This window comes from Penicillium coprophilum, assembly GCF_028826855.1.
Source record: "Penicillium coprophilum strain IBT 35676 chromosome Unknown utg000005l_segment0_segment0, whole genome shotgun sequence".
Taxonomy (NCBI): domain Eukaryota; kingdom Fungi; phylum Ascomycota; class Eurotiomycetes; order Eurotiales; family Aspergillaceae; genus Penicillium; species Penicillium coprophilum.
This window is the reverse complement of record NW_026622724.1, coordinates 3,238,567-3,262,081: the sequence shown is the minus strand read 5'-3', so window position 1 is coordinate 3,262,081 and position 23,515 is coordinate 3,238,567. Positions and strand designations below refer to the sequence as shown.

The following is a 23,515-nucleotide window of genomic DNA, read 5'->3' as shown; positions in this document are numbered from 1 at the left end:
TGGAAGCCGAACGCCGCGCCTTAGAGGTGAAGAAAACGGACGAGTAGAAGGTCTACGAAGCACGGGTGGATGGGTATCTTTGCTACCAGCGTGATGGAAGTAACCCGATAATGGCCATCATTGAAGTCAAGCCCTATATTCGAGGGATCCACCCCGCTATCGATCTCATTCGAATGCAGAGGGGAGGCCAGGTGGCTGCGTGGATTTGCCAGCACCCTCCGCCACCTTCTGAGCTCACTTCAGATCCAAGTCGGACGTTCAGGCCAATTATTTCGGTACAAAGACTACTTCTACTACTGGGAGAAGCTAACGGGGACAAATTTGCTGACATGAGATTGCTAAATAGTCGCCTACTTGTCTCCCAGGATCGTGAGCATATTTATCTAACATTTGCACAGTTCAATTCTGAATATGTGCACTATATTCGTGAGACCTTTCCGGGACCAAACATTTCGACTCCCTTGGGCAAGATTACACCAACTGCTCGGAGTCAGGAGTCGCCGCCTGGATCTAAGTTTCTGAAATTGAATGAATATGGGTCTTTTTTCGTTGGAAACGAAAGCCATATGGTTTCATTCGGGCTGATCTTACTGGCTTTTGCCATTCGGGAATGTGAGATCAGGGACAAAGCATTTGAACATGCCCACAATCAGGGTTAGAGCGATATATCCAAGGTGCTTGTTGTGAAGAGAAATGGAAATTGGAAGGGGACGTGGTTGGCAAGCAGAACACATTGGGCCTTTTGGTGCTTTTAGATCCAGCCGCCACGCAGTGGACAGATTCTTTGACGAAGCCGAAGAGATTGGCGGCGGAGTCGGATATAGCTGTAGGAATTTCAATATAACCTGGAACCTAGAATTATGATGAAGCCTAAGGGGATTGATAACCGTCTTCTTTGAGCAGTGGGGAGAACGATGAGCTGCTTCACTAGTTTCTAGATATTTTAAACTGTTCAGTAGATGGTCGAATAGAATCTTATTTAAAAATAGTCCATCTACTAATAATTGTCTGTCGAGGGGCTTATCTACGAGGGTTTTACATTTTACATCAGGAGAACCCACCTAACTGAACGCACGCATCTCTCCTACATAGCACATCCCCTGCTTTTCCAGTCCACTTATAGTAAAAAATAGGAGCAAACCCTTATTTATCAATCTAATCTATATATCAGTGAGACTATAGAAGTCGATAATTTTTTTCATTGGAGCAGTAGAAACCTACCTAGGCTTCAGGCCCATGGTAATTAGATGCCCCTTTGAAAGGGTAGCTCACAAGTACTCAATACGCCTATATATTTAGTAACCTAAGAACTTAGATAGCTAGAGGATATGTAGTAATAAGAGTAGCTCGCCGCTTATGTAGCCTCAGTCTTCATCGAGAGACTTTCTAATAGACTGACATTCTAGCAGTCTTGGATATTTCCTTATAGCCTTCTGTAAAGATATTCCTTGCCTTTATTAACGGTATTGTTTATTGAAGAAAAGTATCATTAGCTGCAAATTATCGATGGAAATCACTGAAATCCCAGCCAAGTGTTTGAATTTCCAGCCAAGATACCTCATGTCGGGTCCCCCAAGCCCTCATAGTTCGTCCCTAAACAGCCCTGGAGATCATCGATCATCCGGGCGGCCTGTGGGTCACGGGCCGAGGTCAGACACGTGGACCTCACGAGGCGTACCATGAACAGAAAAGATATGAAGTGTAGGAGATTCGTATTCAGCTGTTCCAAGCGAGGTCAACAGAGCAAAGGAGTTTTCAACATCTATCCCCGGGATTAGTCATGGTCTTCGCAGTGCTGACACTGTCAGAGACATGAGTTGTGGGGCCCACCGGAACGCTCGGCAGGGTACTACGATGACCTTGAAGAGCCTACGCCCTGCATGCCTGGTGCTTCATCGGGTCAGACAGGATATCTGAGGGAAAAAGGAAAGGCAAGAATATGACGATCGCAATGGTTGCGCAGGTAGCTCTGCGGCTGTTGTCAGGACTCGGGAGCAGTGAGCTCGGAGGTTTGGGGTAAGAATGATGCTGGGCGCGACATGATAGGAGCCTCTCAAGCCGCCCCAATATACTAACCAGTAAACGAATCATTTGATTGAGAACAGACACACTAAGGGGGTTTGGCCCCGTTTCAGTGGTCCCACTTAGAATTACTCCAATGAGATCGGCTGACTTGATGCTTCGCCTCGCTCGCTTTTAGGCTGACATTTCCTTCCGGTTCCAAGAAAACTCTTGTCGCTAACAACATCGGCCAAGACGTTTGATCCCTTGGCTACTCTGGGCAGTTGTGGTCACCTTGAGGACAATGAGGTTCCAAGGTGCGGGGCATATTGCCATTCTGGCCTTGCACATTCTACCATTTGCCAGCCAGGTCTACGCGCTTGACCTCGATATTAACAATGAAGGTGAGAGACTGATTCAATCACGGAGATATATATCTCTTGACAATATTCCGTCATTCCAAAGGCCACATTGCTAATTAAATTGTCTTTCCAAAATGAATAGAGTCGATCAAAGATGCCGGGAACATCGCTGCCTACAACATGATGACATGGTATAAAGAAAACGGAACAGACAACCCCGGTTTTATCTCAAGGTCCTGGTGGACCGGAGCTGCTTTATTTCTCGCATGTCTTAATTATTGGCATGCTACAAACGACACAACTTATAACGAGGAGGTCAGCATTGGGATGCAACATCAGGGCGGCGCGAATGGAGATTACATACCTTCGTGGGCAGTAGGCGTAGTACGTATTCATTTCAACATATGTAGTAACCATTCTGACAGTTCTATAGGGAAATGACGATCAAATGTTCTGGGGCCTCGCTGCAATCACTGCAGCGGAATATAATTTCCCCAATCGTCCAACTGGCGATACCTGGCTCACTCTTGCGCAAGGTGTTTTCAATAGCCAGACATCGCCAAATGGGAAGGGCTGGGACACGACTGTTTGCGGTGGTGGCCTTCGCTGGCAGAAAGAAATGTGGCAAAGTGGTTATACCATGAAGAACGCGGTGTCAAACGGTGGCTTTTTTATGCTCGCAGCACGCATCGCTTGGTTTACGCAAAAGGAGAAGTATGCGACGTGGGCTGAGAAAGTTTGGGACTGGTCTAACTCGGTAAATTTGGTCAACAATAAAACCTGGGCAGTGGCAGATAGTGTGAGCGAAGGCACTGGGGGCCCCAATGGCTGCAGTCTTCCTGATCATACCCGGTGGACCTACAACTATGGTACCTATCTGTCTGGTGCTGCTTATATGTATGCCTATGTAAGTATTGTTCTTCTATTCCCCTACTCCTTCGAAAACTCAGCACACCACACTTCGTTTGGACATGCTAATAACAACTCTTGTCCTAGACGAACGACACTAAATGGTTGGATATCACAAACAACTTAATGGACTCATTGTTTACTACGTTTTTCCTACCTGAACACGGGGGTGTGATCACGGACTGGCGGTGTGAAGCCGTGGGCCAATGCTATAAAGACGCGAATGGTCCACTTTTTAAAGGCCTTACGGTTTCATGGCTTGCAGATATTGCATTGATCATCCCTTCTCTTGCAGAAAAGATCATACCAAGACTCGAAGTTTCTGCCGAGGGTGCTGCAAAGTCATGCACCGGCGATGGCAAAAACCTCTGTGGTAACCGCTGGTACGGCGGGTATGATGGACAAAATCAGATGGAAAATGCAATCAGTGGTAGTCAGATGATGAGCGCTGTGATGGTGAAATATCTAGGCGCGTCTTCGAAACCAGTCTCGACAGCAACAGGAGGAAACGCCACAAGCGATCCAAGTGCTGGTACTAGGGAAAGCGAGGGACCTGCACCGCTGCCCCCTATCACAACGGCAGATAAAGCAGGAGCTGGAATCCTGGCAGTGGTTTTCGTGGGTGGTATGATAGGCGGGGTGGTCTTTATGTTTTTGGGCTCCTAAGCCCCCCTAGAACATGAGTCTAGTTGGGTGATTGCTTTCATATCTCTCGCGGTTCTTAACCCTGTACAATGCCTTTCTTGTGGTCGTGCAACTTCAAAAAAGCGCGTACCCATAACCGATTGCCCAGGTGGTTATAAATCGGTTTTATTTCATCTTCTCCCGCTGGGGCTTGACAGCTGTAACATCTGCTCGCTTGGGGATCACGTTGGTCAGTATCCCCTTTATCAGAATCTTGTACATTCTTACAAAGTTCACAGACATTTCTGTGGTGTGCGGGCCTGAGGCCACTGGTAGTTCATAGATAGACGGGAGCTTTACTTTCTTTCTGACACAACTTTCTCCCTCCCTTTGATCCCTACAACTTGCACTGCCCTATAAGTTTCAGCACTGAGTGTCGTTTTACACTTGAACGGCCTGCACATCGAATAAACTGGCCGCGAGTGCAATCATCGCGAGACCAGAAGCGTGCGAATCTCAAGACTTCAAGCCTGCAATGAAGATCTTTCGACCGAGATATAAATGCCCTAGGTATCGGAGTCTCTACAATACTGCATGTCATCGATGGGCAATCCAACCGCAGGCCCACAAAACACAAGTGCAAACAGGAAGTAGTCAGTACTTACATTTGCCACAAAAAGACGGTCATCAGGACACGAGAGGAAATAATAGAGCTCACAATGGGTCCTAAACAGTCTACAGAAGCTGAGGCGATGATGAAGGCGATAGCCCTATAAGATTGTGATGGTCCCTGAAAAAAAAACCCCGTCACGATAATTTGACCCTGAACTTCAACAATCTTCCATAAAATGCCTCCTTCGATCCCAATTGAACAGCCAGCATTTTTGCGCCAGCCCCCTGTTCAGCCAAAGACGGCCCTACCTTGGGGATGTGCGGTCTGCGATAAGAAAGAGGACCTGAAAACCTGCACTGCCTGTGGTGTGTTATCTTACTGTAGTAGAGATCACAAAAAGACTCGAGCGACGTTAGATGACATACATACCCGGTTGGGGCCTTACGCTCACAATCCCTCGCTCCCCAATGCGCGCCGCCCATTACAGCCAAGCTATACCCTTCTTGTCTCTCTTCACTGCGTTAGATCAATGCCAGCATGGCCTCCAATTCACTTAGGTCCGGTCGCTCTGCAGAGTTTGTACGCGTGCAAGCCCCAACAATCCGGTCAAAGGGTGGAGGAATAGGCCATTCGACTTCTGAAGTCATTGGAATATTTGCGTAGATGATGCATTTGATGACAATACCAATATCATAAATATCGGATTTTTCAGTCCAGTTAGAATTCAACGTATCTTCGAGCACTATCTCAGGTGCACTGCGCCGTCCCCAGCGACCCTCGAGATCAGCGAGAACTAGTGTCTGACCATCTCTTGAAAACAACAGGTTATCGATGTGGAGATCGCGATAGACAATTCCCAATGAATGAAGAACTTTCAGCGCGGTAATGATATGTAAAATCCATTTCTTGTAAATGGCTATCGAGCAGAAGCGACCAAGGGCGAAATATCGCGGATCGAGCTTTTCGAAAACAAGCTCACCGACGGGAGATTTGCCAAGCAGCTGGATAATATGCGGTGACAGTGGTGTGCCTGGGCAACTGCCTCCTTGACATTTGAGGAGGTTTTCAACTTCGCTCCGGTATTTTCCTTTCTTTGTAAAATGACGTAAAGGATCTACCTCTATCTCAGGCAGTCGAGCAAGAATAGGTGTGAGATCCTCTGAATCTTCTTCGCGGTTCGGAGGCTGTGGTGGATTGGTGATTTGACGGATAACATCGCCGTTGATTTCGAAATGACCTTTGATTAATGGCAAATCCCTACGCAATCGAAGAATATCCCCGGATAGAGAGCCTGGAATATAAACTAGTCGAACAAAGGTGCCGAACGCTGCTTCGTCTTGTTCATCTTCGTACCAAAAACTCTCTATCACTCGACCCCCTACTCTTTCAGAAAGAACCTCATAAGCCAGTTTTCCCGAAGGAGCGCACAGGTTAGAACGATTCCGTAGAGCCATATAGTTTGACCTGAGATCTTCAACGATTTTTGGGAAAGAATGATTTTCAGGCATGATCCAGAATCGAAATGATCTTGTGGGTTCGAGATTTACGATGCGATTAGACGTCCATGTCGGGTACAGCTTAAGTACAGCTTGTCTTTGGCCCAGGTACTTGAGCGGTGTGCTACGTGAGAGATTCGCTGCAACGTTAGCTCACACCGCTCCTCAATCTGTAGGTGAGATGGCAAGGACCAGATTGAAGCAGGGGTATAGTAGGCTTAGTTGACTTAGACTGCTGGCGTGAATCACAGGAGAAAGAGCTAGATGACAGTCAAGGTCCGGATATGGCAGGTTCTCCTTGGAAATGGATCATTAACACATGACATGCTCGAAATACTCGTTTCGACTTCATATTACTACCATAACTGTCAAATTTTACTCTGTATACGAAATTTAGCATTATGCTAAGGCGCTATCACATTCTCTGCCTAATCTTGTATGGCATATTACTTTTATAGTGTAACTGAAGATCATTTCATAGATCGGAGTATGATCATTTACCTGTATATAATTGAGATAATATACATAAAGCACGGGAAGAAACCTGGACACCAGTAAATCCACTGTTGAGGTGGGTAAATCTTTCCAAAGTAGACTGTTGTAGCCTCTTGGATGCACTCTTATTTAGAATCATCACCAACTGGTGGCTTGTCATGCTCCCACCCCTCAATATCTTTCTCCAGACCACCTTGAATCGTCCCACCCCCTTCGGATGACTGAGAATTTTGTTTCTTCCGCTCCGCTCGGAGCTGTCGCCATTCTTCCTGGCTCCGCCCAGGCTCTTCTATGCGTTTGCCAAAGGCGTAACACGGCGGAAATTTCAAATCAGAAAACAGCGGTAGTTCTCCTTTGTCGAGTTTTCTCATATCTGAGTAGGATGCAAACGTGAATGCCTCAATACGCGCATCCTTCCGCATGATGTATGTACCTCCTCTCCGACTGGCATAATGAATTGGCTGTTGCAAACTCTCCTGAATCTGGAGCCGCACATCTCGATCGCACTCAGCGCGGAAAATATCGTAACAGATATACACATAGTCCGGGGAGCCGAGCATTTGAATTATATTCAGGCTTATCTCAAAGTCAGCGTTTGGTTTCCCAACTTCCTTGAGTGCGGCGCGACTGATGTTCTCGGCAACCTTCTTTGCCCAGGGAATGACATCTGCAGAGTGTCGGGACTTCTCAGGACCATATTTAGCCTTGAGAACGATTCGCACAGTGAGGTCATTTTCCAATGCCGTGCGAGTTTGGGGGTCTGGAATTTGAAACTTCTTGTCCGTCATAGCGGTGACCGTATAAGCGAGGCGTATGATTGATGAGGGATGTGACCAGTGTAGATCAAGTGCCCGGTTAGAAGATTCTAAGGAAGTTTGTAAGTCGGCCGCGAAGGTTAAGGTAAAGGAGAGGTTTGTGTACATCACATAGAATTATCGTGTGTCGAGAATGCTACTGTAGATGGAAGATCGAAACAATTTCATCGCTTGCATGCACACGGAGAGTCTTTCGCGAACTGTGCCCGAAACACACTAATCTATACATAGAACGAGATGACGGATTTCTCAATCATTGATGGCCGTCTGGCTTCATGGGCGCTAAGCATTCGCCTTTCATTGGCCAAGCACACTCATTAAACCGGCCTACCTAAATCATGTTTCTTTTACGCCCAGATACTTGAAATTGGGGATTCAGCCGGGTCAAAAAGGGTACTAAGAAAGTCAGGTCAGGGAATATCCAGCTGGGCATCTGTAGTCTATCACAGTATATAAATTACAGATACAAAATAAAATACAGCCCATAACAAGAACTTACAATACAAAGCGTATCAGCTCGCGATAGCTTCTCCATGCAAGCTTCAACCTTCCAACGTCTCCCAAGACCTCAATTAGTCTTGCCTTAGCAATCATTCACTATGGCCAAGGAAACAAAAACAAGGACACTCCATGTCCAGCCCGATAAAATCCAAGACCACTCCAATGACGGCGAGGATGACGATAAACAACATGCTTCATTCCATCCGCGCCATATCACCCTTGAGACCTTCCAAAACCTGCTATCCCACTACCCTTCGACGGTAGAGCGAGTGCACCGCGGCAAACTGATGCTAAAGCTGCAGTCAAAGGCAGGAAAGGGATCAAAGCGCAAGGGGCAGACGAAAACAGAGCTTGACCCGTCCCAAGAGAAGCACATTCTCGAAGAGACAGACAAATTCCTCCAGCTTGATCGCTGGCGGTACGAAACTTTACCAAAGTTCATCGCAGAGCGGTCGAGAGAGGGTGACCAGAAAGGAAGTGTACCGGAAGGAGCACATTTGCTCAAGGAGGAGTTAATTGACATAATGGAATGGAAGACGTGAGTATCAATCCGCTGTAACTATGCTCACATATCTGAATTTCTGTGACTTAATTCTAGGAAACACGGCGTCTCCCGTCCTATGCTTATGGGAATGGTGAAAAGCAACACAGTTGCTACGATCACCAAGTCTACATCTACGGCTTTCGCCGCCCTCCCAGATGTGGATCCTGTAGTTGCACCGAACGACGCATTCCCCCAAACCAGTCTGGATGCCCTTACTGCGCCTATCCGTGGTGTCGGCCCGGCTACTGCATCTTTAATTTTATCCATCGCCACAGTCTTCGCCGATGCTAAGAAACAAGTCCCATTTTACAGTGACGATGTGTACCTTTGGCTATGTTTGTCAGACTTTCCAGAGGGTCCGAATCCCGAGGCGCAGAAGCCTTCTAAACACAAGAAACCTAATGGGGAGTTGATTGCCAAATACAATGTGAATGAGTATCGAGATCTGTGGAATGCTTCACAGCAGCTGCGGGCGCGATTGAACAATAGCGTAAGAGAGAGGTCTGGGGATGGACCTGTCTCTTTTATTGATATTGAGAGGGCTGCTTATGTGCTCCGCAATATCGCTGTCTCGGACTACTTTACCTCCCAAGATCCTGAGGCTGGTTTGAAGACTGAGAAACTTATGGACCCGGCGGAGAGTCAGATAGCAAAGCAAACAAAAGATGAGTCTGGGGAGCTAGGGACGAGACGGAGTAAGAGGATAAAGCATGAAGCTGCGTGATGTCGAATCTGTATATTATTAAGGGATGACCTTCTCGCCGCATGTATACAGTAGCTTATGGCCTTTTATATTCGCCTGTCACCTTCATGCTTCGTCGCCCATATTCCATGTGTGCAATAATAGCATCATGAGGAAAACCACCTACCTCGCCGTAAGATCAGAACTTGAATTCGACCAGCAGGTCCTCAAAAGTATTGCTACGGTGATATACAACTCACTTTCTACCATCCAATTTCGCTTAACCGCTGCACCATCAACTAGCTATTTAAGACTTATCATGTATGCAGAATTTGGGTGCTACGCCTGCTAGACGACAAAACGGGAGAGGGGAAAGGATTCGAGGAGACTGCTTCGATATGATCCAAGAATCTCGATATAAGATTCATCATCAACAAGTCTCAGGACCTGTATCCGATTCTACTCCCAAACCGGATGAGGATATAGGGGTTGGTGGCTAGTAAGTTACTTTCACAACATGTCCAAAGTATTCGATATTTTGCTAGTCTCGAGGCCGTGGAGACAATATAAGGATGAAATAGTTGGATCTAGTTGTAGATCTGTATAGAGCATGTACAATGTAATTCCCTACTACGTGCCTTGCATATGATTATTTCCAAGAATATCCTGATGACTACACCTCATGAAGACATCGCTGGAGATGACTCAAAATCTATTCAACAATTATATAGGAACATCATCTTTAGCAAGCCAGTCGCATTTTTTTTAAAACTCATCGCTATGTACAAATTCAGGCCGTCAAGTCTTGATTAAAAGCAGGTATCAGATACAAGAGAGACGCATGCATCACAAGAATAAAAAGTGGGTGGGGGAGAGACAGAAGAAATTCGTCAGATCATGCAATCCGTGCATCACGGGTCATCGTCAAGATGGCCGGTTATTCAGTGAATTGTATTTTGATATGACGGATGGGATTGGGAAGGAGTAGAAGTAATGGCGATTGGGAGAGGAATAGGAAGGAGACGCAATGTCTACCGTTGAAGGAAGAATGGTGGAAGAGAGGAGATGAGAGGTTGGAACGGTAATGGCACCGGTGGACAGTAGCCATACATATCATATCCAGGCGCGTGTAAAAATATTAGGGTGTTGTACCCCGGAGGCGTTTCTCTTTTTTTTTGTCTTTTTTTTTCATAAACAGAAGTGACATCGTGAACTCACGATATCACCGCTTGGAGGGATTGGGCTTGCGCTCGGCAGCACGCTTGGCCTTGGCGGCATTCTCCGCGGAGGTTGAATGGAGATAGCTCATGTGCTGCTCGTCATTATCGCTGGGCGGGACTATAGACGAAATCTTGTTGGGGCGACCGCGCTTCAATGGCTGGGGTAGAGGTGGCCCAGACTGCGGCGCAGGACTCGTGAGGGAAGGTCCCGGCTTGGCTTCGGCAGTAGCTGATGGGACAGCGGCGCGGTCGTCGTCCTCAACCTGAATGTGGCGGAATTCCTGCTCCTCCTCATCAGCCTCGGATGACGGGGGACTGTCGGAGTCAGAGGCTGCCTCGTAATCATCTTCATCATCACTGACCAAGCTAGGAGCTTGGTTGGATTCGATGGCGTGAGGGCTGAGAGTTTGATGATCCAGGCTATCCGATTCCCGAGACTGCAGTGCCTGAGACTGGCCAGCGAGAGAGATGTCCAAAAAGGACTGTGGGCGCGACGGGGTTTCCTGTGCTATGGGAGGGCCGTGTGCGCGGTCGAGGGCCTTTCGGCTCTCAGACTCGCCAGCGGTTTGACCAACAGGCATGCGCATCGGCTGGCGACCGACGCGAGCACCAAGTGATGCATGGCTGGCTCCCACCGACGGTCTCCGAGTGTCATCTGTGTCCGAGTCTTCGTCGAAAAGACCACCCAGATCGACAGGCTTCCGGGATTCTTCCACCAACTTGTCCATGTCCAGGCCAGCACCACGTGATTTCATGAGAGCAGACAGATGAGGAGTTGCGGGAGAAGCCAAAAACTGTGGGTTCGGGGGCTGTCGAATGGGCTCGGGACGTCGTCTGTAGGCCGGTTCAGCAGTGGAAGGAGGAGTGGCAACGGATGTGGTAGCAGCCGGTTTGCGAGGAGTGACAAGGTCCTTAGGTGTATGAAGAGATTTCCAAGGAGTCGTAGCAACGTGGGTAGAACGGATCAGAGGGTGCACGTAGCCTGAGGTTGTCGGATTAGCAGTGGGCTCAGCAGAGCCACCGACGACAATCCCGGCGTCATCCACCTGAACAGGTTGACCGCAGGCCATGGCAGCAGCATCATGACTGGCAAAGTTGCGGTTGTGTGCGATGCGACAGTGGTTAATGAATCCCTGAGTGCTGGAGAAGTTATCGCGCCGGCAGTCCAGGCAGACCAGCTTGACCAGGACACCATCCGACTTGCGCCGGATGAGCATCGGCCCGGACTTCTCCTTGACCACGGGGTAACCGGTCGACAATGCAGTATGCTTCGCGCCAGTTGAGCCTCGCTGGGGGCGAGACTTACCCGCCAGCATTCCCATCTCACCAGGATTCCCGCGCGTTGACCGACCCTCAGCCATCGGATTTCCCAGCATTCCAGAGTCGACCTCACCGCCGTCAAAGCGAGGGTCAGGAAGTAACCACCGTGCATAGTGACGAGCGTACGGGCCTTCCGTTACTCCCCAGGGTGCAGGCGACATCGGCGCCGGACCATTTCCAGGTGCCAGCACTGACGCGCCCGTTCCGGAGCTCACATCTGGCGAGACACCCGCAACACGGGATCCGGGATAAGGGATTTCGCCACAGCGTCGCAGCTGTTCCAGAGCGACCTGACATTTGGCAATTTCCTGGTCGATGAGGCGAAGTTCGTTGTGCTTGAGCAACACCTCCAAGCTCAGCTGGGCGGTGATGGTTTCCCGAAGTCTGGTCACACTAGGTCTGGCGACGGCGTCCTGCGCCGACGGACGCGCGGACGCGACCGGTGGGTTTGACGAGGTAGTTGGGGTAGAAGGGGGAAGGACCGATTCCGTTGCGGTCACGGTCGGAGTTGGGCGCGTAACAATCAAATCCGGACAGACTTTCGTCGGGGCGGGCGCATCGGTCGCGTCGGAATCGGAACGTTTGCGTTTGAGTGGCAGCAGAGTGTTAATATCTGTGCATTTTGGGGCCAACATCTTGACCTCTTCCATTTTATTCCCTATAGCAGAGGGCCAGGGAAGTAGACTGAACATGCCATGTGAGTGCATAGAGATGGTTTTTGGGGATTAGGTGGCAGGGTGGTCCATGCGTTATTACGGAAAAGGAATGGACGTCGACTGCGCGACCGGTTGATTACGGAAGGCAAGAAAAAATCTATTAATAAGAGAATACAAGAAGATGAATGGAGAAGAAAAGAGAATAGGGGAGGGAGAATGGGGAGAATGGGGGAGAATGGGAGAAAGAGAAAGGGGAAAGGAAAAGGGAAAGGGAAAGGGGAGCAGGAGAAAGAGGTGCCTGGGAAAAGAGAGTGGAGTTATGATGTGATACTTGTTCGTCAAGTACAAATTATATGGGCAGATCATGTACCCTCATTGGATCAGTCTCAAATATCTCTGCGACACGTCATTATTTATTTATTTATACATTCCTTTTCTCTCCATTGACTCTTCACGATTCTGTTCTATTCTTCCATTCTCTTGTATTAACCTATTCAACATTCAACCCTATTCACCGACTCTATACCCAACAATCAAACCAATCCAATATGCCAAGACTATGGGCTGGGCCTTGTGTTTCTGCCTAAGCCAGTTGTATCTACGATCTCAAAACTTCCCCGACAAATCATAAGCTGATCTCTCTCAAACTGGTAGGGGGGCAAACCGGGTACAAACAGGTTCTGGCTGCGCCTCGATAACATGTGGAAAACAAAAGTACTCGTCCACATATGTCTGTGGCTGAGAAAGCAAACGGAAAGCGGTGGAACATCATAGAACCGACCATTCTTCCCCAGGTTCTTGAACTAAAGCTATCTATATACATATTACCCCTATTTATAGCGTAATTACGATTCTCGATTATGGGGAAGAAGTTCCTATCGGATTTCGGGTTAACCCGTCGATTTGGAAACTCCGAGCCCGACTGCTGATCACAGTAACCCTAACGAGCTCTTCCCCGTCTTTTCAACCACTCACAGCCTTTCGCTCTATTTACCAATATACAACAGACAACATAGATACGCTTCTTTCTAATCCCTGACATCATGGAGCCCAATACTTTACGCGTAACAAAGGAGGTGTACGGAGTACCCCGTGGTTTATACACGCGTACACATATGCTAGGGGCTACCCGAGTCTTCCACGTTTGCCACTGCACTCAAGCATCGCGTTGACTAGGTGTACAGGAGGGAAATTCGGCTGCACATGTGGCACTCTTCGATAGACTATCCCTATTGTACTTCGTTCATGAAATAATCATATTAAAATCACTTCAAGGACACCGTTGACTTGTCTCAAAGTTTAACATTCCAATAAAAATAATATCCCCTGCTTCAGCTAACTCAAAAGCAAATGGCTTATCATCCACTCTCTTCGCCTAGAAAGTTAAGAACCACTCCGCTCACCAACGCTCGCTGCTGTCCCAACGCCAATACCAACACCCCTTGGCGCCCTACACTCTACGATATATACCAACCCAAACGAATGAACTGACCAATACACTCCACTAAGCCACAATATAAACCTTGCGGGTAGCCTTAATATTAACCAATATCGATTCAGTCTGGTTGAAAATGATACCGTGTTTGGCCATTACCTGAGCGATTTGGCGGTGATTATATATATTGATGCGAGGGGGTCCAGGGGTGCATAGGAAGGTTCCTATTTTTCTTTATGCATGCGTGATTGAACTCGGGAGGCCGGTAACAACAATCAGTGTGTTCGCGCTCCGAGTGAGATTGTACAAGGTCGATTCAGCAGTAGTCGTTTACCAAGGGTAGAGGCTCTGCATGAATCCTCCAATGATGCTGATTAAGCACTGTTGTAGTAACCTTTTTCTTTGAGTTTATCCAGGGATATGTTGATGGGAGATTGAGGAAATTGCCCGTGCGATCGCAGGAGTGTATGTGTAGATAGATGACGCAACAGGTTGAATTCGAATTAATCATTCATTCTTTTTTTTGCTTGACAAGCACAAATCCCAAGAAACGCCGGTTGTAATATGAACAGAAAAGACAGCAGCTCGACTCGAGCATGTGAACGTAAAAGGCATTATGGCCTCATAAGCGTAAAGCAGACCAACATACGCCAAATGAATACATAAAATAGACATGACTGTCAAAATAAACAGTGAACGAACGAGGACCGGCCACAACACAATAGGCCGACATAATCAATGGTATAATATTCAAATGGCCGAACGGGAGAGATCAAAGTCCCGATCCAAAAAAAAAAAAGAACAATCGCTTCCACTGTTCAGAGCCGTCCTAGTTCATCTGCCCATCCCGAATGCGCAAGATGAAGTTAACAACCACAGCGGCGAGCAGGGCAATGGCGAGGATTGTGGGACCGAATCGATCATCGATACCACTCTGCCCGCGCCGACGGATACTTTGCGCCCGCCAGTGGAATGTCACTAGTGCATATATCATTGCGCCCATCGCGATGACAGTGAAAAGGGCTGCAGAAATGCGACCGATTCGATCACCGAAATTGAGGAGACCGACGGCGAGGCCGCCCAGAATGACGGTGAAGTTCAGCCATGAGAGGAAGGTGCGCTCGTTTGCGAAGAAGACTTTGGGCTCGACTCGGGTTGGGAGGGCGATTCGCTTGCCTGGTGGATGTTAGCTGTGCTCGGGAAAGACTGGAGGATTGTGGTGGTGGGGGGTTGGAATGAGTGGGAGTGCAATCATTCTGGTTGGCTGTGGATGTTATCGCCGTGTTCGTCGGCGTCATGATCGCACGTCACCCAACACTACAATAACAGCCACCGCCTATGATAAGCAGAAAAAATCCCATGCCATTCAGCACTGCGGTGGGGGAAAGGGATCCAGGTGGAATTGTTTCTTGTGCTGAGCTGTTGAGCTGCTGAGATTGGAGGTGTCGTCGGACTTACCCGGAGCGGTTTGGAGGAGAGGTTGGCTAGACATTGTTGGTTGTAAGGAGGCGAAGATGAAATTGAGGATATTGCAAATTGGAAGAGGTTGAAATAAAGGATTAGAGGAGAAATCCAAACTCCAGGGAGAGAAAGCAAATTAAAGAAGCGGGCTTCGAAGTCGAGAGCTGCTTGTTCCGTCCTGGGACTAGCGGGGACAGCTCTTTCGCACGTGCGTCCACGATTTGATGAGAGGATCAGGTGACTAAGTATATGAAACAGCGCTTTCTTAGGTCTTATTTGCTCATGTTATTTATTATATTTATATTTCTCTAAGTAGAGCTTGAATTGACATATCAAAATATAAATGGGTGTTAGTTTGACCCTACACTGCACTTCATACTTGCATATGTGCAACATATCCAAAAAAAAGACCCCAGTATCCTGGAAACATCCTACATAAACGGTATCACCTCTCTCTTCTTTTTTGCCCTATATGGCAAGACAATCTACTGATAAATGGGGCACGCGACTAAATGATGAAGAATTGCTATTAGCGCAACTATATATCATGTGAATATCCTCCGAGTTAGTAAACTCGACAGATAAAATGCACAGCAGACGACACAAAGCTACATCTCTCCCAAAATCTTCTGTCTCACGACTTAACTTTTCTCGATATCGCCTTAAGAAAAATTGGTCAGAATCGAGGCTGTAAATATGTCTGAGCTGATATATATTCACTAGGCCCGAGACCTCAGTCTAGACTGAAAAGGCCCATTTTTACGCAGCTCATGTCTATGGTGTATCTCTCCCGATCAGTATACTGACCTCGGGCTATATTGTTGTACAGAAAGCTGTCGAGTATAGCAACAAAGTGGGAAGTATACAATGAATCGCCTATATAAATTCACAAAGAAGTCCCTACAACCGTACGGGTTTGTTCTGACACTATAACTAACAAAAACGTCAGACAGTAATCGATAATCTGAATTCAGAGACGTTTTAGATAAAGATATACCTGGAAAGCCATCAAAGAGACATCAACAGGCCACATGAACGGGCGACTATTCTTGTCTTTGTTAATCCAAATGCGCCCCCACAGCGTACAGTCCTGGCTTAGGCTAAATTCTTGAATGACATTTGCTAATTTCAACTTCAACCCCAACCGCCTCCTGTACAAGTAGCCGCCCTCGTCTCCAGTATACCATTGAATGATAAAAAGCCTCAAACCCCGAAGTCATTAATCCCAAAAGTGTGAAGACCACTTCCCCAAGCTCTAAATATATCAACGTTCATCTTCCACCGCACCAGAATAAACCTGATAATTCTTGAAAGCATACTTATACTGTGTTCTAATTAACCTCATTACCAAGTGATCTCTTCATCTTAATCAATGAATTCATTTTGTGCGAATATGACATGATTACTTTAGTCTGCTGTTACTTGAAGGGATTAATCTGTTCTCAGTCGAAAAGTATATCTTCCAGTATAAACCACGATAGCTGACCAGATATAAACCTGCTTACATCATAATAATCTTGCTAGCCCTATAAACCCCAATCCTCGCGAATCAAATCCGCTGCTTTCTCTGCAACAGCATAAACACTGCTAACAATATTCCCAGAAACATTATTCGGGAACACCGATGCATCCGCAACACGCAAACCCTCGACGCCCTTCACCCTCAATCTGCTGTCCAACGCATCGCCCATAGCAACAGAGCCGCTGATATGGTACTCACCCGCAACCAGATCATGAACTGCTTGTCGGGCAGTGTCCATGTCCTGCAAGTTAACACTGGGCTCGGGGTACCTGCGCTTCAGGATTGAGGACTCCAGGTGCTTTGATTCCGCGACCTGATCACCCCAGCGCAGGAACGCCGCTAGGAGTGAGACGTCGGCCGGGTGACCACCGTAGTTGGGATCAACGACAGGGGGCTTGGTTGGGTCTGGATTTATTAGTATATGAGGTGATTTGCTGTAGAAGGAGAGTTCGCGTTCTGTTATAACTTACCTGCACTCTCAATATGGATAGATCCTCTAGCCACGGGGTACTGTATACAAAGCGCCAAGGTCAAACCAGCCGGCTGATCAGCTGAACGCTGTTCAATAATACCTCTCTGGTGCTGAAAGGCCTTCGGGTCCATGGAAGCTGTCACCGTAACAACCTGCATATTGGCAGAGTGGTCGCTCTCGAGGTGTGCGATAGTCTGGGCGAGCTGTTTCGCATGAAACTCGCTGGTGGGTTTGACATCACGAACACTCTGGATAATATCTGCCAGCTCTGTCTCGGAAAGAATTTTCTTTGCCGGGAAGAAGCCCTGCATGCCGCAGATCGAGCTGAGTGGTCCACTGCTGCTTTCGGCATACTGCTTACCAGCGGCTTCCATTGCCTCGGGCACTTGAGACAAGGTGTCTAGTGTAACAACGCCGGGCTGGACATCCAACACGCTGAGGGTGATGGAGTGGTCTAGGACATTTGCGCCGATGCCGCTGTTGGCGACCTTGCACTCAACGCCTGCGGCTTTGAGGATCTCTGGGTCGCCGATTCCCGATAGCTCGAGGATCTGTGGGGACTTGAGTGTCCCGCCACTGACGATTACTTCGCGGCGTGCCGAGACTTGGTACTCGACTCCGTCGTGTGTGAGACTCACACCTGTGGCCTTTTTCCGTCTAAAACGACGCGGTTGACGAGGGCTTCGCAGAGGACCTTGAGGTTTGGGCGAGTCGCACGGTTCGCTTCGTAATATCCTCGGGCAGCGTAGCTGCGCTTACCCTTATTCGGGCCGGTTCGAGCAACTGCCCCGAGGGTGTGATAAAAACCAATGTGGTCGCCGCTCCATGGGTCGGTGGGCTTGCTTGTGATGCCAGTCACGTCCTCGCAGGCTTTGATGATCTCGTTCTCCACTGGTGGGATTGTATCATTGAAGCTGGTTCGGACGGGCCCGCTCGTGCCGTGGAACTCGCCTACTAGTGGCATTGTCGAGCGATCGGTGATAGACTCGTCGAACGGCTCGAGAGTCTATTCATTTTCTTAGTTGCTGGCTAGGAAGGAACCAGATTTGAAAATGAAAATGCTGAGATCGTACCTGATGCTTTCGCATATATTGCTGCATATACTTTCCAGACCACCCATCGTCCTCTACGATCTCGGCCCAGTCGTCATAGTCCTGCGTCGATCCTCGCACGTACATCATATAATTGATGCCGCTGGATCCACCAAGGAGCTTTCCCCGGGGGATATGGTGAGTCAGGCCACGGTTGCCCTCCTATTAAATCACGAAAGCAGTTAATGTATGGGAAATATATGTAGTTGAGATATAGAATCAACCTACCTGTGGCTTCGTATACATACACCAATCATAGTCAGGATTCTCGAACATCTGCGAGAACGCTGCAGGAGTATCAACCAACGGATCTCCAATGCGATACTTGCCCGCCTCAATGACACCGACGGTTATATCGGGATTTTCGCTGAGGCGCGCTGCAAGAGTGAGTCCTGCAGTTCCACCGCCGCAGATGACATAGTCAAATAGCGTGCGAGTGAATTCCTCGACGGTGCAGGTTGGATTTTCAGTCATTATATGTATGATGATATGTATGATTCAGACTTGGAAGAATATACCAGGGGATCTACAAGTTAAATAACGGGAGGGGTAATGTCGTCTTCGGGGGTTAACAGCGGGGGTGAAGTTTCAGGTCTTAGGGATACTAAAAAAGACTAGGAGAGACTAAATTATACTAAGAGACACTAACAGATACTACATGATACTCTAAGGCGTCCATCTAGTGAGGTATACGGAGACTGAGGTTTGGACCTCGGGAGAATAGATTGCGGGGAAAAGCCCTATGTTGTAGCTATATTGGAACCAGATTGGTACTATATTCTACGACATTCAGAAATTCCAGAATCAAATACCAATTTGATATCTTTGATCATTCCTAGATAGATAAAGTTCATCACAAAACCCAAAATGGCTCCTTAATCTTAATCACAGGCGTGCAGCTGAAAGGTTCATTAACCCCCCTTCCCCCCCGATACAACACTCCATATGGATGTACACTACGGAGTATGAAGTACTCCGTATTCACTACGGACTCAAGCCGAACTCTTAAATTAACATTTTCGTTCCGTTGACTGAATTGGCCATGAATTGGCCACGTATTATATGTAGGATCCACTCTAGCTGAGGGTAAAGATTGGTTGAAATCCTCAACTTTTGTTGTCAGCCTCAAACGACAGATGCCAGGCCCGCTAATACCCACTAGAGCCAATGTCGCTTCACCGTGCATATATCTTCGAATCAGCAACGGCTGTGTGGCCCGCAGTATTGCTGATCGTCGCTGCCATTGAAGGCTTTGGCGTTTTTTATTGTGTCGATCCCGCCAAAAAACAGAATATATGACTGGCTAGCATGCTCCTATAAATATGATCTGTCGCCGATCAACTGCCCCTTTACCGTTGGTAGTACCCTTGGCGCTACAGCTGACGAAGCTCGAGGAATCTTCGAACGTGTCATGCTGTTCGTGGCTGAGCAAATTACTCTCATAATTTGGACCTCCCAAAGTCGTTCTTGCTTGCGGTATATCGGCCACATGACTTGATGATACCAATTGACATAGAGATCTCGCTGATTATGTTGTAAAAACCATGTTATCCAAGAGAGCTTGGCGCTTGGCAAGGATGTGCGCGCTTGAGTTGCAAATTCATTAGCGGCAAGTCTCATCTCCGACCAGTCGAGAAGAAAGCAGCCGGATGTTTGTGTAAATCGCTTCAAAAATGCTATATGTACAGTTTATCAGTCCCGTGGGTCATAATGCGACTATGTTCCAAAATTTCGGATGACCCAGTCACCACTTCAATGCTCAAAGCTTCATCTTCCGCTGTACCCAAGCAAGAGCACTCTCCCACCTTGGATCTCCAGATCTCAAGGCCTGCAACAACTCAGAAATGAGTGCTCTACCAGAATCCCGAGCCCACCACCGCTGTTCATCAAGCCCCTTCAACAACACCCCCAATACATAAGAATGAGCAAGGAAAATGGCTGCCGACACCGGACGCTATCAACAAATTCCTTCTCAACTCGCGCAAGCCAAGAAAGAACCGGCGCTGGATCCGCCGAATGCGCGAATTTAGCGTAACAATGCCTCAAATACGCAATAACATTTTTATTAATGCGGTGCTGATCCGAGTAAATTCCAATCATAACCTCATCGTTCAATGCCGCCAGATGTGTCAGCGCAGCCTCCGTATCGGGATCAAGCTCAGTAGGCGCTTTCTTCCAAAACTCGCCCCGTGTGAACAATTCCAGCTTGATCCACGAATTGCTGACTTGCATGATCTTCTTCACGCCCTGGAGTAGCTCAAATATTATCACGATGTTTTCCGTAATACTAGCGTACTCGTCTTTCGTGACAATTAGTCGGGGTGAGGCGATACTGATCGCGATCATGACGATCGAGTGCGCGAATACCGCGTTGCAGTTCTGCGGCGTGATGTTATCGATCGCCTTGCGGAATGGCGCTAGGCTGCGATTGTAATACTGCAGTCCTGTTTCGTGATACTGGCCTGCTAACTCTGATGGCTCGCATGTTGTTGCGATGTGCATTGAGGCTAGCGCCAAGATCCCGCTCATCAGGTAGTGATTTTTGAAGGCGAGGTTTGGGACGGTTATTTGCCAAATCTTTGTTTCTGACTCGCTGATGCAGAGACTTTCATATGTCTCTGTTGCAAACTTGTGCATTAATTCTAGGTTGTCGATGCCGAATGAGTTTGTTTGGGTTGTCGGGATTGAGTTTGTCGGCATGACTGGACCGGGCATCGCTGCTTTCGGCGAGCCATGACCATCTAGAGCCCGAGGTATATCGGATGTTGAGCTAGGGGGGTAAGATGGGCTGTATTGCGACGAGCGGCGGCGACTTTCAAGTATGTGCATTTTAGCTCGCGGGTTGTGCAGTTTGAACATGGTGGGCCCTGCTCGTCGCATTTGACCCGCCTGCTTCTGCATTGATCGCACCCGTTACGGGATTTGGTATGCGCGCGGAGAGGGGGCATGTTCAAGGTTGATTCACATGTTGAGCCCAATCATGTAGCTGACTGTATTAATGGGAGAAATTATCCGAGGTATTGACATGAATATTCCCCCGTATCATGTGACTTCGGTCTAGAACACTTTTGGAAGTATACGGGTCCAGTTGACACTTACTATTTATATTCCTTGACATTTTATGTGATCTATGTGTCCACACCCTCAATATTGATTAGGACTGGCATGACATCATTATATGCATGAATCCTGTACTGTTAGACAACCTCAAAATTTATATTCAAAGGATCAGATGTCTTTGCTAAGAGGCCATTATTAACGGAGGTAAACGTTTAATAAAACAACAAGAAAAAAAAAAAAAAACAGCCTGCCCAGACAATTGAGTGAAGATCCGACAACTAACGGGACTCAACCCAGAGCCGCAACGGCAACAAGACCAGCAGCAACAACAACCCCAAAAATTCCACCGGACATTTTTTGAGCGGCCCCATTGTAAGCAGGAGAAGCAGAAGCAGTAGCAGAAGAGCTACTCCAAGGGCCGGCCATTGACTCAGAAGGAGTAGGCATCGTCATGTTCTTCTTGCCACCCATACCCATAGCAGCCAAGCCACTGGGGGTACCCATGGCAGTCTTCTTTCCAATCTATCAATACAAGCAACATCAGCGCTGCGACAAAGGGGGCGAAGAAGCACCCAACAGAGAGGTCCAGAGTGAAGCTAATCTAATTTACCTCGACGATGGCAGGACCAGCGACAATATTGTCATCAGTCGCCTGCTTGTTACCCTTAGTGAGGACAACGTAGCTCTGTCCGGCAACGCCCTTGGGAACAGTGACGGTGAACTTTCCATCACCCATGGACTCGAGAGGAGCCCAGACCGGGCCAGTGACAGTGATGAAGGCGGCATTGACATCGCTGGTGCTAGTATCGAAACCGCTTCCGGTCATGAGGTGCACTTTCGAGCCTGTCATAACGGCGTCCATCGAGCTCATCACGAGCGAGGGAAAGGCCTTGATGGGCAGTGGACCGTTGCTGGATGGGCATGAGGCAATAAAAGGAGAGGCAACGGTGTACACTTCGTTGAAGCCGAGGGGGTTGTCGAAGGCCTGGGCGAAGGGGACTTCGCCGACCGCGGCACGCAGATACGCACTGTGTCGGGCTTCTGTGGTCAGAATGCTACCGGCAGCTGTCAAGTAGGTATCGTTCATGATGGAAGCTGCGGCTCCAAGGTAGGCGCTGACTCCGACACCTGGTATGGTCATTAGTGGTGGATATAGGTATTGTTGAATGGCATCATACCCTCAAGAACGCTGGCAAGGGCCAAGAAGCTGTTGACGTCGGTGGATGGGAAGTTGTAGGTGCAAGCGGCGACGGGAGAGGCGCCGGCAGCTAGAAAATGTCAAGATCTTGTTCTCCAATTTGCCTTTCGAATGACAGATGCATACCCTTGAGCGCAGAGGTCAAAAACTCCACGTGTTGCTTCTCATCGGAAGCAACCTCTTTCAGGTTGGTATAGAAAGGATCCTTCATGCCGGCCTTGACAAAGTCCTCCTGGGTATAGTTCTTGAGGCCCTCCGCATAGAAAGACGCCTCGAGATGCTCAAGGGTGAGAGCATAGTTTAGGACGTCGGCTAAAGCAGAAGAGCATTAGAGAATGAGCAATCAATTGGCTGGGAAGTTACATACCATCGCTGATAGCACGCTTCAAGACCGGACTGGCGTTGGCAAGACCGATAGCAGCACCGGTGAGGGCAATGTTGGTGAACTTCATTGTGTAATAGTAGAGCTTTGATTATCTCTTTGATGGAAAGTCTGACTGCAAATGAAGGATAGTCGGGTTACTTTTCACGTAGAGGGACCTGTCTTTTATAGCTGCCTCGCCGGCAATTTGGGGATCCGATGCTCGAACCCTTGTTTGTTGCCTCAAAATTAGAATTACCTGGCCAAGCAGAAACTAGTCATTCTTTGCCTTGTTTTGTAGGTGTCCTAGCCGATATGCTTGAAGTCTCAGGAGCCAGACTGAGATCGGCGATAGTATTTCTAGATCGAGAGATCAAGGTTTATGAAAGACTCGGATGGATATCAACAATAATTCAGAGAGGCAAAAGCAAGACCCAGGCTCCACTAGATATCATCTGCAGGAACCATTGTGGATCAAATCCGGGGTACTTACAGATCTGGCCCCAGGTCGATCATACCGTAAGGGGAATATGAAGCTCTAGCTCCGGCATATCAGATAAGCTTATTGGGTTTGTGGGCCTTTCTTTAAATTAAATGATGGCTACAACGAGAGCGAGAACGGTGGAGAGTCAAAGACGAGACTGGAATCGAGAGCGGGAACGAGACCGAAGACGGGA

The 23,515-nt window shown here is 48.0% G+C and overlaps 11 protein-coding genes across 11 annotated transcripts; 3 read left to right on the top strand and 8 right to left on the bottom strand.

The window, feature by feature from the left end:
• Window positions 1-110: 110 nt before the first annotated feature.
• On the top strand, window positions 111-659 carry N7500_008756 (uncharacterized protein; the record flags this gene model as incomplete). Its single annotated transcript, XM_056679900.1, has 2 exons — window positions 111-275; window positions 399-659. 2 exons carry the CDS (start codon window positions 111-113, stop codon window positions 657-659), a joined length of 426 nt encoding a protein of 141 aa, XP_056530272.1.
• Window positions 660-2,305: 1,646 nt separating this feature from the next.
• On the top strand, window positions 2,306-3,938 carry N7500_008755 (glycoside hydrolase family 76 protein; the record flags this gene model as incomplete). Its single annotated transcript, XM_056679899.1, has 4 exons — window positions 2,306-2,405; window positions 2,506-2,747; window positions 2,797-3,270; window positions 3,360-3,938. 4 exons carry the CDS (start codon window positions 2,306-2,308, stop codon window positions 3,936-3,938), a joined length of 1,395 nt encoding a protein of 464 aa, XP_056530271.1.
• A 765-nt stretch (window positions 3,939-4,703) lies between these two features.
• N7500_008754 (uncharacterized protein) lies at window positions 4,704-4,991 on the bottom strand (the record flags this gene model as incomplete). The annotated part of the gene is made up of 2 exons (XM_056679898.1): window positions 4,704-4,833; window positions 4,939-4,991. 2 exons carry the CDS (start codon window positions 4,989-4,991, stop codon window positions 4,704-4,706), a joined length of 183 nt encoding a protein of 60 aa, XP_056530270.1.
• A 39-nt stretch (window positions 4,992-5,030) lies between these two features.
• Window positions 5,031-5,963, bottom strand: N7500_008753 (uncharacterized protein; the record flags this gene model as incomplete). The annotated part of the gene is made up of 1 exon (XM_056679897.1): window positions 5,031-5,963. The coding sequence occupies one exon, from the start codon at window positions 5,961-5,963 to the stop codon at window positions 5,031-5,033; it is 933 nt and encodes a 310-aa protein (XP_056530269.1).
• Window positions 5,964-6,625: 662 nt separating this feature from the next.
• Window positions 6,626-7,288, bottom strand: N7500_008752 (uncharacterized protein; the record flags this gene model as incomplete). The annotated part of the gene is made up of 1 exon (XM_056679896.1): window positions 6,626-7,288. One exon carries the CDS (start codon window positions 7,286-7,288, stop codon window positions 6,626-6,628), a length of 663 nt encoding a protein of 220 aa, XP_056530268.1.
• A 626-nt stretch (window positions 7,289-7,914) lies between these two features.
• On the top strand, window positions 7,915-9,084 carry N7500_008751 (uncharacterized protein; the record flags this gene model as incomplete). The annotated part of the gene is made up of 2 exons (XM_056679895.1): window positions 7,915-8,354; window positions 8,415-9,084. 2 exons carry the CDS (start codon window positions 7,915-7,917, stop codon window positions 9,082-9,084), a joined length of 1,110 nt encoding a protein of 369 aa, XP_056530267.1.
• Window positions 9,085-10,264: 1,180 nt separating this feature from the next.
• On the bottom strand, window positions 10,265-12,232 carry N7500_008750 (uncharacterized protein; the record flags this gene model as incomplete). Its single annotated transcript, XM_056679894.1, has 1 exon — window positions 10,265-12,232. One exon carries the CDS (start codon window positions 12,230-12,232, stop codon window positions 10,265-10,267), a length of 1,968 nt encoding a protein of 655 aa, XP_056530266.1.
• A 2,270-nt stretch (window positions 12,233-14,502) lies between these two features.
• Window positions 14,503-15,165, bottom strand: N7500_008749 (putative vacuolar transporter chaperon Vtc1; the record flags this gene model as incomplete). Its single annotated transcript, XM_056679893.1, has 2 exons — window positions 14,503-14,849; window positions 15,132-15,165. 2 exons carry the CDS (start codon window positions 15,163-15,165, stop codon window positions 14,503-14,505), a joined length of 381 nt encoding a protein of 126 aa, XP_056530265.1.
• A 1,495-nt stretch (window positions 15,166-16,660) lies between these two features.
• On the bottom strand, window positions 16,661-18,693 carry N7500_008748 (GMC family oxidoreductase; the record flags this gene model as incomplete). The annotated part of the gene is made up of 5 exons (XM_056679892.1): window positions 16,661-17,061; window positions 17,127-17,704; window positions 17,767-18,134; window positions 18,202-18,381; window positions 18,448-18,693. The coding sequence occupies 5 exons, from the start codon at window positions 18,691-18,693 to the stop codon at window positions 16,661-16,663; spliced, it is 1,773 nt and encodes a 590-aa protein (XP_056530264.1).
• A 1,422-nt stretch (window positions 18,694-20,115) lies between these two features.
• Window positions 20,116-21,078, bottom strand: N7500_008747 (uncharacterized protein; the record flags this gene model as incomplete). The annotated part of the gene is made up of 1 exon (XM_056679891.1): window positions 20,116-21,078. One exon carries the CDS (start codon window positions 21,076-21,078, stop codon window positions 20,116-20,118), a length of 963 nt encoding a protein of 320 aa, XP_056530263.1.
• Window positions 21,079-21,567: 489 nt separating this feature from the next.
• N7500_008746 (ferritin-like domain-containing protein) lies at window positions 21,568-22,929 on the bottom strand (the record flags this gene model as incomplete). Its single annotated transcript, XM_056679890.1, has 5 exons — window positions 21,568-21,801; window positions 21,890-22,407; window positions 22,458-22,547; window positions 22,604-22,789; window positions 22,845-22,929. 5 exons carry the CDS (start codon window positions 22,927-22,929, stop codon window positions 21,568-21,570), a joined length of 1,113 nt encoding a protein of 370 aa, XP_056530262.1.
• Between the last annotated feature and the right edge of the window lie 586 nt (window positions 22,930-23,515).